The 15503-nt window shown below is 37.6% G+C and overlaps 1 protein-coding gene across 1 annotated transcript in view; it reads left to right on the top strand.

The window, feature by feature from the left end:
* The first annotated feature begins 545 nt into the window (after nt 1-545).
* The window catches only part of cntn2 (contactin 2), a 31833-nt gene continuing 16875 nt past the window's right edge, over nt 546-15503 (top strand). Inside the window, exons 1-2 of the mRNA XM_056269879.1 lie at nt 546-618; nt 13595-13695. Of these exons, the coding sequence (XP_056125854.1) occupies nt 13638-13695 (58 nt within the window). The 5' untranslated portion in view covers nt 546-618; nt 13595-13637. The remainder of the gene's footprint in view (nt 619-13594; nt 13696-15503) is intronic.

The raw sequence follows: 15503 nt of genomic DNA, 5'->3' as shown, positions 1-15503 counted from the left end.
AAATGAGTAGCCTGTGTTGCATAAATGTTCACTTTTTTCAGAGAACAATTTATTTGTATGCAGCAGGGTTGTGTAAGATTATTCACACTTTATTTATGCATCTTTATGAATCAGTGGGGAAGGGGAATAAATAACATTCTGAACACAGATTGTTATGCATATTGTGCCATCGGGGATTGATTAGAGAGGTGTGAAGGGGTGGGGGAAGGGTACACATACCTCCTTTGGGAAACATTCTACCCTCTTTGTGTACCTTCACTGTGTATTAAAATAAAAAAGAGGTTTATTTACTTGCTTTGCATTAATCCTATTCCATTATTTGAATCAAACAGCGCGAGAGGCAGGGGAGGGGAGAGGATATAGGGAGAGGGAGTGGGAGGGGAATGATTTAGGCTATCATGAAAGGAAGATAGAGATATAGTGAGGAAGAGGGATCGTGTCGTGCAGACGACAACATCCTTATTGCGACGGAGGTTGCAGTTGCTTGGTAAAGAGAGAGAAAAAAAATCGTAACATTAGGCTATAGAAAAGGCCAGTGGCCGTTACGCAGCATCAGCAGCGTCACCGGAGGAGGAAGAGAGACGCGTGCACGTCCTCATTCAAAGCTGTTTTACAAAGGTAAGAAAGCGCGTTTAAAAACCAAACCGTAATTATTCACTTAACAATTTTATTTATATTTCCTGTAAATTTCTGTTTGGTTTTTCGAGGTACTATTTTAGGACGACACGCGTTGTGAAATAGTCTGCTCTGAGAATTCTGTCCCAGTCTAGCGGAATTATTATTTTGGTTATATTTCTGTGTCACACTGCAGTTATTAGGATGCCAATATGGAATAAAGACGTTTATTGTAGAATAATGTGGCGGACTGGTGTAAACGGATAGTGGCGGCGTTTTGTTTACACGGGAGTGAAGACCCTAATTGAAATCATATACGGCTGATAGACAGGCATGTGTCGTCTTACCTTAAACACCTGTGCAAACGACTGGCCAAAGTCAACCTAAATTAGGCTATTCTTTGAGGAAGACTGTTATACCAGAAGTGTTATTATAAGGGAGACTTGGTGCAATTGTAACACTCAAACGTTCTGTGTTGAATTAAAGACTAACGTTACTTACAAATGTGGAGGGGAGACCGGGGCTAGTTGTCACAGAAGGACGTTTTGAGGCAAATTTGCCTCAACATTTGCCTCAAAACGTCCTTCTGTGACAACATCCAATTACACTAATGTGTGGTTTGCCTTGCAATGGTTTTGTATGCTGGTTTCAGACACCTTGTGCAAAACTTGACAAGTTGTCACATTGTTATTATTACCGGGGCAAGTTGTCACACATGGTTTAAATTTGCCTAAATAAAATTGTATTGTTTTGTTTCATAATAGTTTAATTTATCTAAAAATCCTGTAACAATAATTGATTGTGAACTATAATTGTTACAATATTCAATAGTTTTTTTATAGCCAAGAATTTCAGCTATATAGCTTAAAGAAATTTACTTTCAAAAATAAAGTAGGCTACATGTTTAAATAGAATTTGATCTGTATAGAGAGAGATATTTTTGTACAGAGATATTTTTGTACAGTAGCCTTGAAATAGTATTCAGGAAGTAATAAAGGAAAACAATAAAGGCATTTGCAATTAAGTTGTCTTCAGCAACATGTTGTAAAGAATGCAGACCCGAGTCTGAACAAACTGCTACAGTTCATAAATTCTGATCATACACAAAAGCAGACCAAGGTCAGTATCCCCCAATACTAACTGCCTTGTTGTGTGACTCAGCCTTATGGCATGAAATTCTCGCTCATGTATCGGGGTTTTATTCTGTTCTTATCAGTTGAATCTGCAGTACTTCAGAAAAGCTGTCCTTATTCTGAGAACCGACTGAATTATTTCAGGCATGTTTTACACAATGAATAATTTCAGGCATGTTTTACACAATGCATTTTGCACTGTGTTTTTCAGTGGGTTTCCTCTTTGAGTTTTGTTCTTCGCTCAGTTTTCCCTGTGCTCTCAGTTAGCGCTTTGAGCTCTTTAATCTCTGCCTGCCTCTTTCATGCTATCTGAAGCACCAGAAGTAATGTATCGAAGTTAGATCTAAACGCTTGACCATAAACTGAACTTGACCGGTCTTTCGCATTGTAGATGAATCTTGATTTTAGTCCAGCTGCATTTTGAAAACTGGCAAGGTAATTTGGGCAAAGCAATAAAGGTAGTGTATAAATGGTCAATGACTCAGGTTTATTGGTGACGCTTGTAGTGAGAGTGAGCATTTCAGAGGCGTTTTGGAGGCTGGGGACAGTCATGGCCAGGGGTTAAACCTGATAGTGACAGACCGAGCAGCGCCAGCAAATTAAAGCTCAGTCAAGCACTGTGGAAAAGTACACCATGGACTGCTAATGCTGGCCCGCAGCAGCCCCATCAGTGTGCTCAGGTGTGCGGCTAGAACCGAAAAATGTGAAACAGTGAGAGACTGAGAAAGAACAAAAACAGAGTAGTACTCAAGTGGACACGATGGTGCTGAATCTGGCAGACTCTGATTTTGGCAGACTTATGACCTAGAATTTTTTATAAAATAATTCATGTAAATATAGCTTCACAATCTACTGGAATGAGGGCGTGTGCTATATCCACCCAGCCTCATAAAACATTCACAATATCCCGATGCTTTCAGAAGCAGATGAGGTTGAGGGATCGAGTGGACTCATACCGCTGGGTAGAGGTGTGTCCAGATTATTTTGGCCCATGCGTGGCCCACGTGGGGCACTTCATTCTTTGGTGACATGAAAAATAAACCAACATGCCTTAAAAAAATACATCCAATTATTAATGGGATTTTCTTATACCCAAAATATTACAAAATGTGTAGCAACAGAACAGCTAACCTCGATAAGTAATATGCATTCACTACTGTTCAAAAGTCTCTTATGCTACCCAAGGCTTCATTCATGTGGTTAAGAATATAGTACAGTAATATTGTGACATATTACAATTTAAAATAATTTATTTTAATATATTTTCAATTTAAATGTATTTGTTCCTGTGATGGCAACGATGATTTTTCAGCAGTTATTACTCTACATTAGTCCTCACTCCTTCAGAAATCATATTATGTTGATTTGGTGCTCAAGAAACATTTCTTATTATTATAAATGCTTAAAACAGCTGTGCTGCAAATATAATATTTTTGTGGAAACCGTGATGCTTTTTTTCAGGATTCTTTGATGAGAACAGAGTTTATTTAAAATATAAATCTTTTGTAACATTATTAATGTTTTTCATGTCACTTTTGATCAATTTAATGCACCCTTGCCAAATAAAACTATTCATTTAATTAAAAAAAACATACTGACTCCAAACTTTGGAATGGTATAGTCTTAGTGTAACATGATCTTAACATGGGCTTTTAATTGGAAGTTAAAATTCAGCATTAAAAATGGTAAATTGAGATTTTTGTGTATTTTTTCTACTAGAATATGCAGGGTGCTCTATTATCATTATTATTCTTTTCTATACAAATGTGTCAATCATCTTTGGCCATTGAATTGCTCAGCGCTGTTTTTATTATCATTATGTGCCATTTTTAAGAGAGAAAATAGTCAAAATACTTTTGTAGGAATAGATCTGCTACGCTGCTGCTGCTGTTATTGCTGCTCATATATTGCCAATACATACACAAACACGCTGCTGTGAGCAAGACATCCTGCCGCTTTCTACTAGCATATACATTACCCATAGCAGATCTATACAGGTGGAACTGGGGAAGTGGAGGGTTTTTGAAAGCGCACTGCAATGCTAAGGCAAATGCTAACCAAGTATTTGAAGGTTGAGCATGCAAGCTCATTGGCTACTGATATGATTGCAAGCAGTTTGAGTTAAGAACCTGTTAGCCTGCACCATATGAGTTTCATGACAGAACTTTGTATGTCTCAATCATATCTGTTGCTGCACTGCATGCTGTTTACTCCCATGAATATGAAGGAAATAAGGGAGATTCTGTGCCTCAAAAAGTAATGCTTTCCATGCCGCTTTGCTTCGGGAATGTCAAGGTTAGGACCTGTGATTCAGCTCCGATCAATAAACCTATTTCTTCAACTGGCAAACTTGTAGCTAGTCCACTTGATTAATTTGTTCATGTTGTGAAGTGTTTGAATGACTCATTGCTGAAAACGAAATGCTTTGTCAATTACCCTTAAAAGGTATTTAATTAAACTTGTTTTAATCAAGTCAAATTATTTATTTAATATAACAGAATGACTATTTTTAAACTGCCAAAATGAATAGAAATTAGCTCAGGAAGGCAACAAATGGCTGTTTTAAAACAGGTTTTATGATTACCCCTGCATTTTAAAATTTAAATAATTATACAGTTTTGCTTTAAATAAAATTTTACAATATCATAATGCTTCTTTCTATATTCACATTTCATAAGTGGTAGCTAGACACTTCTAGAAAGCAAAAGTGACCCAGTAATCCTTTCATGGATCACGGATGAAGTGAGAATGAGATGCATCCACAGCGCTATGAAACTCTGTGTTAATGTGAGATTAAATTAGATTAGTATGGGAGCTGGAAGTACATTTCTGTCCAGCTGCTGAAAAATGATCCTATAGAGAGCAAGAGCATTGAAGCCATGAGCTCAGGCAGTCAGGATGATGTGCTTACAAAAGAGAAGTTTTAACTGAAGCCAAGTGAATCTAAACTGACATATGTTTAAAAGACTCATTCATCCACAAGAGAGAGTGTGTACTTACTTAACCCTGAACTGCACACATCCAGGTCATGAGTGCCTTTAGCAGTTCAACCGTTCACTGGAAGAGGCAATAAAAAAAGTCTGATCAAATAGAGAGGGGTATAGTCACTGGGAAGGTCAAAGACCACAAGGTCAGGTGTCTTTGTCAGAGGGTAATAAAGGTCAAGGACCTCCACATCTGTTGGGTTATGGGGGTCTCGTTGAGATATGGCCATATGAGAATGGATGGGCCTGTGTGTGAGGGAGGAGGTGGCAAATAAAGAGGACTGGGGAGTTTCTCAGTTCTCTGATCTCTGTTGAAGTGCTCAAGTACAGATGAGCTTCTGTTTTGTGTCCTGGAATGAGCACTTCTGTGATATAGAGTGGTCATTGTTCTCATCCAGGCATTGCTGCTGCAGATGCTGTATCTGTCAGTGAGAACATGCCATGCTCCAATTGAAGTCACTGGGCATCGTAATTGCCGACTCTCCCTCGGTACGGCCATCCACCACCCCAGCGTCATCTGTTTTAATAGGTCTTATCACAGTAAATGTGTAATAGAGAGAGTTCTCCCTGCAGTCTTTCCTGCTCTCTTCTTCACTTTGAGACCAGTAACATTTGTTTCAGTCAAAAGAATAGTTGAATAGTTAGCTGGAATATGTATTACAAGATTACATGCCATTCAAAAGTTGGGGGTCAGTAATTAATTTAAATAATTTAATACTCCTATTAAACAAGGATTCAATAAATTGATCAAAAGTGACAGTAAAGGCATTTATCCAGCCCATTCTCATCCCTAGGCGTCATGAAACTATCGCCTTGGGAATCATTTTGACCATGCTTCAATATTTGACGCTTTAGGCACCCTTTAGCGTCAGTTACATGACGCGATCCTAGGGCGTCATCTAACTGACGCTTTACCTTTAACGTCAGTTAGATGACGCTATCTAATCCTAACCCTACCCCAGACCTAAACCTACCCGCGTCATCTAACTGACGCTAAAGGTAAAGCGTCAGTAAGATGACGCCCTAGGATTGCGTCATGCAACTGACGCTAAAGGGTGCCTAAAGCGTCGAATATTGAAGCATGGTCAAAATCGTCATTTTAGTGACGCCTTGGGATGAGAATGCGTTGATTTATCATGTTAAAAATATTTCTATTTCAAATAAATGCAGTTATTTCTATTCATCAAAGAATCCTGAAAAAAGTGTATCATGGTTACCACATAAAATGTTAAGTAGCACAACAATTTTAAACATTGATAATAACAATAAATGTTACTTGACACCAAATCAGCATATTCAAATGTCTAAAAGATCACCATGCGACTAGCGACTGGAGTAATGGGTGCTAAACATTCAGCTTTACCATCAGGAAACAAAATAATTATATTTTAAAATGATTAAAGCAGAAAATGTCTAGGAAACATAAAATATGAAACACATTAAAATAAAAAAACTATTTCACATTATTACTTTATTTACTGTATTTTTGATTAAATAAATGTAGCCTAGTGAGCATGAATTACTTTCAAAATCATTTTAAAAAAATCGTACCTAACCCAAACTTTTGAAACATACTGTAGCCTATATATAGAATTTGCATATCATCAAACTAGGGAGGATCTGTATTTTAAAATTCTGTCTGATACAAATAAGCTAATAATTATTTTCATAATGAATAAGCTGATACTTATTTTTTGTGTGATAACAGACGAAAGGCCGATGTTAAATTTAAATTTTCTTTTTTTAAATGAAATACAAAAATAAGACAATCTAAAGTCTATCTATCAGTCATTTTAAATGTTACAAGTGAATTTAGGCATTACAAAATTAATGTACAGTATGAAAATATTAATTGAAATATTTACTAAAAAAGGTAACATTTACCAATGTTATCATATTAATAGTGTTTTTAAAGATACAGTACGAGCTGCTGGCCTCCGAACCAACGCTGAGCAACAGGGAAAGTCAAACTGGCTGGGGTAGAAAACCAGATCAGTCCGTCAGCATATAATATCCAGTCGTGAGGCGAGAGTCCAAGCTCACAGTTTACAACAGGCTGACAGTCAAAACGGAAAGACAGTCCAAGCAGGCCAGCAGTTCCAGGAGAGCGGTCCAAGACCAGAGAACTCTGGGGGTCAAACAGGCAATGGCAACACAACTGGGCAGAAGAGAAAAATGTAACCAAACGTAATGTAAAAAATGTTTAACAAAAACAAACAAGGAGAGCTAGTGGTGGGTACACATGAATAAGAACAACGAATCAGGAATTAGATCTATCAATTAGACTATCGTGTTCAGTTACAGGAGGACTAGTGGGTCCACATGAGGATGTTTGTCTTCTCAGGTCTCTCGCCCTCACACACTTTCTCTTGTGAGTTTGATACATTGCCGTGGCCTTTAAGGCCCAGACTGGCACCACCTTACGTACCATCTGCAGTGCACGGGGAGGAAGTGAGGTGCCGTTAAATGTGTAGATGCATATAAGGACAATCGAAACAGGTGGTGCACAAGCTGCCGCTGTAGTTTTATGTACTGAATATGTGCATCATGCATATTTAATCTTTATGGGTGATTCTTCTTTTAGGGCCACGTTTGACTATTTGAAATCTTGAACAATGAAACTTAATTAAAATGATATGATTAAATTCTGACTGCATTTATCAACAACAAAAAAGACTCTTCTTTTTAAGCTTTTAATGCATGTATTATAGATGGGCACAACATAATGATATTCTGGTCAACTGAGTATTTCACCAATCTGATAATATATTCTTTAAAACTACAATGATTGTTTAAAAATATTTATATTTTTTCTCTTCGATATTATAATCATTGTAGAGGTCCAGGCCAGGGGACCAAACTGAAGAATAAATCATATGTCTTGAAAGTGTTCTAAAGTCTTTTAGCGTTGCAAATCTGCAGTACAAACTAGAAATACTTGTTGAAATGCAAATTGAGAGGTGCCACAGTGCCGCTTAATTCCAATTCAGAGGATCAAGCTTTGCTTAGGGAAAATATCATATTTGCAAAAGAAACATCCTTGTTTAGACTAAGCAATTTTAGCTCAGATCTTAGGATCTGTGAAATCTGAGCCATTTCAGCTTGAACAGAGATCTGGTTTCAGATGTTCACACAGCATTTTAAGCTGACGATTCTTATCATCGCCGGCTGCCACCCTGCTGTCTAAAGCTATGCTGTATACCCAGCCTCAGCACTTTTCCTAGCGTCTGTGCTTTCCTGTCTATGGTGGCTCCAATTAGAGTGACTGTGACAGTAAGGTAGTCCTGAGGTACATTATATCAGCATGCAGGTGACAGCTCAATATATGGGCAATGGACTGCCACACAATGTTCAATACAAGCAAACTTAAATTACTGATTGAAAGCTACCACACTCATATCAGTCAAAATGTAAACTTATTAAAGGACAACTCCGGCGCAAAATGAACCTCGGGTGTAATAACACATTGGTACAGACTAAATCGTTCCCTGAGATTTGTTTTCATGATAATCGAATATAAAGAGTTTTATCTCTAAAAACAGTTTAGCTTATAACGCTAGTATATTGGGCATCGAGTAAGCAAAAAGAGATCGCTAGTTAATACCATTAACAAGGCTCAAATTAGCCCCACACTAACACGGCAGCATAATGAGTGTCCTTACATGCAAACCGAAGCATTGAGAACTTTGTAAGTGTATAGACAGTTTAATAAGAAGATACTTTACACAGACAGTACAATTAGCGCATACAGACAGCAGCCATCTTGGAAAACAGCCTCGATCAATCGAACCACGAAGGTGAGCGAACAGTACGTGTAGATATTGAAGATAAGATAAATTATATTTATTTTTTTATTTTCTCTGTTGCGTTCAGTGCTTCTCTTATGCGCTCAGTGCTTTCTTCCGGAAACAACGGACCATATGAGATTCCAAGTCACAGTTCAGCTCACGTATCACCGTGTTCGTGGTTTGACTAATCGAGACTGTTTTCCAAGATGGCTGCTGTCTGTATGCGCTAACTGTACTGTCTGTGTAAAGTATCTTCTTATTAAACTGTCTATACACTTACAAAGTTCTCAATGCTTTGGTTTGCATGTAAGGACACTCATTATGCTGCCGTGTTAGTGTGGGGCTAATTTGAGCCTTGTTAATGGTATTAACTAGCGATCTCTTTTTGCTTACTCGATGCCCAATATACTAGCGTTATAAGCTAAACTGTTTTTAGAGATAAAACTCTTTACATTCGATTATCATGAAAACAAATCTCAGGGAACGATTTAGTCTGTACCAATGTGTTATTACACCCGAGGTTCATTTTGCACCGGAGTTGTCCTTTAAGCGCCATTCAGGGCTTGGCTTTATAAACGCCCACGCTCCTTTCTTTTTTAGGATAGCAGCCCTTTAAATCTCATTTAACATTGCTTTTGATTATTGCCGCTTCAGTGAGTGACAGCAAGGTGAAATATCGAGAAAGGCAAGACTTAAATAATGCATGGCACAAGCCTAAGAGGCAGTATGTCAATAAGGCCCTTCAGGATTTGTAGACCCCCAAGTCACAAAGTTATCATATAAAAAAACTAAAGACTTTATTAAAAGTGCTTGATAAAACTTATTATTAATGTAAAAAAAAAATGTGGCTAATGACAAAATTATCTTTCATGCAAGTCTATAGGGCTGCAAAGAGTAGAAGAAAAAGTGCAATGGAAAATGTCATGGTTGATGCAAGATATTAGCATTCATGCGCAAGTGTGCCGTATCCCAATTATGACCCAATAAACAACCTTCTGCCCTTGTGTTTCATTTCAGTACATGGCTGGATAGAAACATAATAAGGCCACAGTAAGCTTTGGTATAAGCTCTTGGTAGTATCTGTTAATTACACTTTGCCGTTTACACTTTAATTATGCTCTCAGCTCTGTTTTATTGTCACGGTTCATAGATTCTAGGCTTAATGGCATAGTCATTATAATGATTGGGTTTAATGTACCCAAGACTTTCAGTCTGAAAACAGTTTGTTCGAGCTTTGTGTCACTGTTCAGACACTCACTCAGATTACACTACTCTGAGCAAACAATCACAGCAAACAGCTAATCATGGCATGAATATGTATAAAAGGATGCTCATGGTGTTGAATCCATAGACCTGTTTAGATTTGCTATGGACTGCAGTGACTCATAAGACACAAGTATTTATTTTCTTGTTTGAGAATTGGTAAGGGAGGCACCTGCGAATGCAACACAGTAAACCAAAAAACAATGTAGTTTTCAAATAAGTGTCTTTGACATCTGCTTTTTTTTGCAAAGCATATAGATGTGCTTTTTCTGCATGGATCATCATTATAATTCAGCTATCAAGTGTTAACTTTATCGGCAAACTCAGATTGCAAACACTGAATATTTATTCGGTGACAAGGCCATGACTTGGGGACACTAAGCCATACATTTTAGATCAGTCTTGGATTGGTTCAGTGAATAACAATTTGATTTACTTTAGGAATGTTCAGACCCTCTAGATATTTGTTGCTGTATCAGCTGAAACATATAGGAATTTGGCTGTTTGTAGACCAGCATTTTTTTATTTATTTTTTAGAATGCAGAACCCTTCGTTTTTAAACAGCGGGTGCCCAACAGAACTTTAGGATAAAAGTATAGACTGATAAATTCTTTAGATATGTTTTTTTTCTTCTTGTGAAGTTTCTACATGGACGTCTGACTTAAATAGGCCACCTGCCGGGAAATATCCATTTTGGAGGGCGGGGGTGGTGGTTTGTCCCATTAGCAGATGTCAGGGCGACAGTAAAAGAGTCATTGCCTTAGGCAGTCCTTGAGTCATACAAGAAACTTGACTTTTTATAGAGAAAAGGAAGTACTCGGAGATGAATGTAGGATGGTAGGCAGGAATGGAATGGCCAAAGGGAACACTGCGACTTTTTCAGATGGCCTCTTGTGGGCAGGATATCCAAACCAATTTACATATACAAAGCAAATATATAATAGGATATAAAGGGAGGAAAAAGCTCACAGACTGGCATACAAGCTGCAACGATGGTGTAGTCTCAGCCTCAGACGTCACATCCATGGACCGTTGACTGAACGTCTGATGCATATGGCACAGAATAGTTTCTATGTAAATCTGATTGGTTGAATTCTCCTGAATATCCGGGAGATGTGTGTGTCACGTTCTTTAATGGTCAACCTGGAAACAAAGCTGTCATGATGCCAACCCCCCTTATGGAAGAAGAAAGCCATTGTGTTTAAAACTGTGACAATGAGTGCTTATCAGGATCAACTATTCACTGGGTTTTTAAAAGTATGGGAAGTTCACAGCATTATTGTTGTGCCATTGTTGCTGTAAACTTGCACTACATTCTTGAATGAATTGCACGCCAGCCTGTTATTGTGGGGACATCGACTTAACATTGTCACACCCCTAAACATAACGCTGAACAAAACGTGTGACTGGTTGCTTTACATGTCGGTCGGTCAGACATCCTCTTGAGCAATCCTTGGCCAATGAAAGCTGCAATTGAATCCAGACCTTCTGCCGTCGGTCTGAAGGTCTGGCTACCCGAGACTACAATCTCCCAGTACAAATCGGCAGAGTAATTAATTGCAACGTTCAGTAGATGTGATGTGAATCAAGTTCATTGAAATCCTGTTACTTAGTTACTTAGAAATTCACTTTGTTAATATGATATTACTATTGTCAGACTCACTCTATTTCTATGTGTGGAAGTTGTCGCCAACAGAAAGCACTCAGCCGTGAGTCCTCATACTGGCTGGACAAGCTATTATGATTCTCCTCAGCTCTGAGGTTTGAAGCAGACACAGCAAAATAAGAGATTTTAACAGAACAGTGTTTGAAAAAGAGGCATGATTCACTGTAGGGAGGTGTGAACCTGAGAAATACTCAAAGATCTAACTGGTTTCAAAATGCAATCAAATGTGCCCCCATTACTTAGATTATTTTAAATAAGCATGCTTTTCCAGGATCTAAACATTGAATTTTTTATTGTATAATTTTGTTGTTTAAAGTGTTGTATTAAAGATTAAAATATTAAATACAACATATTAAAACAACAATTTGAGAAAAAAATAAATAATAATAAACTATTAATAAATACAAATAAAGTAACATTTTATTTTAAATATAGTATACATATTTTATTTAAAAGAGTTTGAATTATAAGCATGTGATAGTGGGGAATTATTGCACTGTTTTGGGGTCCCAGGCTATCACTTATGATAGAGAAGGGTAGACGGACTGCAAAGAAATGTAATTAGCTATATGTGTGTTTGATGCCGTATACGGTAAATCAAAGCATAACAGAGAACTCACCGTAAATGTGTAGCATTGATGATTTGTGCATTCCTTGACAAACATCCCTCTCAGATTCATGCATAGATCTACTGCGCCATGAGGAAAATCATGTCAGTCACATCCTGGCAGCCAGCACATTATACTATGCTAAGTAGAGCGCGGATGAAAAGACTGTGACAACACAACAAAGTTGTGCTGATAAAACAAGCATTTGAGTGCAGTCAGGTGGCAATCAGAGTCTTGTTTGGTGTAATTAAGAAATTTCTCTGATGAAAGGCCCTTTTTCTCCCTTTTAAACCCCTATAAACGACGCTTCCAAAGGAACGTTCACATCACAAACAGCACATCTGTGCTAACGCTTCATGGTTCTCAACTCTGCCCGCAGACTCACCGGGAACCGCAGAGCAGCGGCCCTTGCTGCCATTGCCATTACTTGAGCCAGGGAAAAGATGTGCGATTGCCAATTACAGGGCTGGGGGGTTATGTTGCACAGTGGAGGAAACAATCCTGCACATTTGAAGCAGATGTGAGGACCGGATGGTGAATGGTGCAAAACAGCTGCTGCCCGTTGCTTTCTTGTCAATTTAGCCATAAGACAATTTGAGTAACATGCCCCTGTTTTATTAGCCCCGGCTCCGAGCCGTGCATCAGCTGGTGACGCATCAGGGCAAGGGAGCGGTGAATATGACATTGTAGAATAGGTTTTCAGGGTGTCAGAAGAGTACGGTGTCAGAATAACTCACAATTTGTCGTCAATTGAAAACACTTGGCCATGCATCCTCACATTGGTTAGACCAGGGTGTTATGATTCTCCTCAGCTGTGAGGTTTGAAAAGGACAAAGAAAAACAGAATATATCCACAAGCAAGCTTTATTAACTAGAAGCTCAAACCAGCCTCTAGTTCAACTAGGAATGAAATGGTTTCTGTTTAACGATAAACCACGATAACATTTTGATGATTAGTATTATAGCTTCATATTTGAATTATCATTAAACTTATTTGATTACTGTGATTTGAAAAACTGTAAATACTGTCCAGCATTAAGCATAATGTTTGCCATTTTTGATCAGACCAATCCGAAAATCGGACCAAATTTTTATGCACTGCTGTACATTTTAACCGGGTGATGGAAAATAAGCTAATGTGGATTTTAAAAATCGAAACAAATCGGATAATAAAGTAACTCATCTCTTTTGTTAAACATTTAAAGGCTGAAATGTGCACAGAAATTTTACTTTTATGTTGTAAGTCACTCAACCAACATTTTTGGTTCATTTAAAATCTGGCCATCATTGTTTTTAATGTTTTTTAATTTTAATTTTTGGTTCATTTAAAATCTGGCCATCATTGTTTTTAATGTTTTTTAATTTTAATGTTCATGTAAAAAAAAAAAAAAAAGTGCATAGTGCTGCTATTTGTTGATTTTTGTGGACAACTTCACTTGGTGAAATGATTTCAGTGTGTGTACCGTTTCATCTCTAATCTCAACAAAGGTTTTTTTTTGTGGAGAGTCATGTGGCTTTCGTTTTTTTTCTTCCTAAGGAGCTGAAAGCATCACTCGTCTGGGTGTGGTTGCGGTAAGAGGATGAGGATTCTGTTGTGTCTGCTGTCTCTCAGCTCTCTGGTTCTGAGCTACGCATTGGGTAAGTATGATCAAGGGCCGGTTGCATAAACTCCTAAGACTGGTTTTACAAGTTAACCTTCACATTCTTTTCTTTAAAACTGTTCATAACTTTTAAGTCAGTTACATAAAAACAGAGATTGGTCTTATTTAATACTAAAAAGTAAGATTGATTGCCCCTTGACTAACCGCTGGTTGGTCATGCTAGTACTTAAGACAGTCTTAACATAATGGCTATGTTTATGTCATTGTCTCCCATCATCTCATCTCATTTAAGATCCCATTTGCAAACATACTTAGTAGGTCTTGCTCAGCCCTTCCCCCATTAGCCAAACTTCGTTACCACTCACCCGTTGTTTTTTTCTGTATTCCCTCTGCTCCAGCATTTCCTTGTTAAAACATCATTGAAATGTACGTTGTCACTTTGATGGTGTCTGGGATGTGTGGTTTTAGGGTTGTGCATCAGTGGGGGGGCCACAAATTCAGATTAATTATTCATTGTGTTATCTTAGATCAGTGGGCAGAAGGGATTTGATTTACTTGAGAGGTGTTTTTGTCAGCTAAAGTAATCCCGGCCCTATTAAACATTGATAAAAATGTGGTTCTGTCCATAATGCTATTAACTTGGCAAACGGCACTCTAGTCAAAGTTGTCCTAGTCTCACAGGCGTAAAATGTGGTCCATTTTGCAGAAAATTGTGGCCAGAAACCGCCGTCTGACCAACATAAGTGACTAATCAATCAATGCGATCATATCTTTTCAGAAAATTTGGACTAAATTCATATTGTTTTACGATCTCTATGAACTTTTTAAGCATCAAAGTGGTAGTTGCGTAGCTGTCAATGGAGGGACAGATATCTCTCAGATTTGATTAAAAATATCTTTATTAATATTCCATTGAACGAAAGTCTTACGGGTTTGGAACGAAATTAGGAACTAACCCCTTAAAATAACTGTTTTCTGTTTTAATATATTTTAAATAGTAATTTATTCCTGTGATGGCGAAGCTGAATTTTCAGCAGTTATTACTCCAGTCACATGATCCATCAGAAAATTCGAATGCGCTGATTTGGTGCTTAAGAAACATTTAATATCAATGTCGAAAACATTTGTGCTGCTTTCCTGCTTAATATTTTTGTGGATTTTTTTTCATGATCCTTTGAATAGAAAGTAAAAAAAGAGAAATAGAAATTGTCAGTGTAAACAACAAAACTGTGTAATGGGCATGGAAAGGAACAAATAATTTGAGAATATACACAAACACACTTATTCTCAAATAAATTATGCTGAGAAAAATATCCAGGTACAAATGTTTAATCGCAGGCATTTAGATTGAATTGGCTAACAAAACAATTACTGTGTTTTAGTCTATTACACAGAAGTAACTACACAAAGAGACTGTGATGATCTGTTGAGAGACTTAAGAGACCGTGGAAAAAAACTTAAGTGGCAGTTTGGATCTGTTTATCCCCATTACTGGAAGCAGCCAACACACCACTGAAAATCACTGTTATCTCAGAGCAGAAAACCTCCCGGGTAGCCGGTTCCCCTTCTCAACTCATCTCTCCTCCTCTGCCTCTCTCTTATTGCCCTAGATTCCTGTGGGTCTCACCAGAACTGCATACACACACTCATTTGAACACACACATGCATGCATACAATATACACACATGTGCATGTAGATCTCCAATGAATTTTAAATGACAAATTTATAAATCTAAGCGCACACACAGTCACTGAAAAAAAATCTGAATCTATGAAATTCTATTAAAATCTATTAAAAATATTTTGTCATGTTTTAAGAATGGGTTACTCTTAAAATCCACAAGA

The sequence above is a fragment of the Rhinichthys klamathensis genome, unplaced genomic scaffold (assembly GCF_029890125.1).
Source record: "Rhinichthys klamathensis goyatoka isolate OS25496 unplaced genomic scaffold, OSU_Roscu_1.1 h1tg000291l_1, whole genome shotgun sequence".
NCBI lineage: Eukaryota > Metazoa > Chordata > Actinopteri > Cypriniformes > Leuciscidae > Rhinichthys > Rhinichthys klamathensis.
Note: the sequence above shows the minus strand (reverse complement) of the source record. Positions and strands in the feature narration are given on the sequence as shown.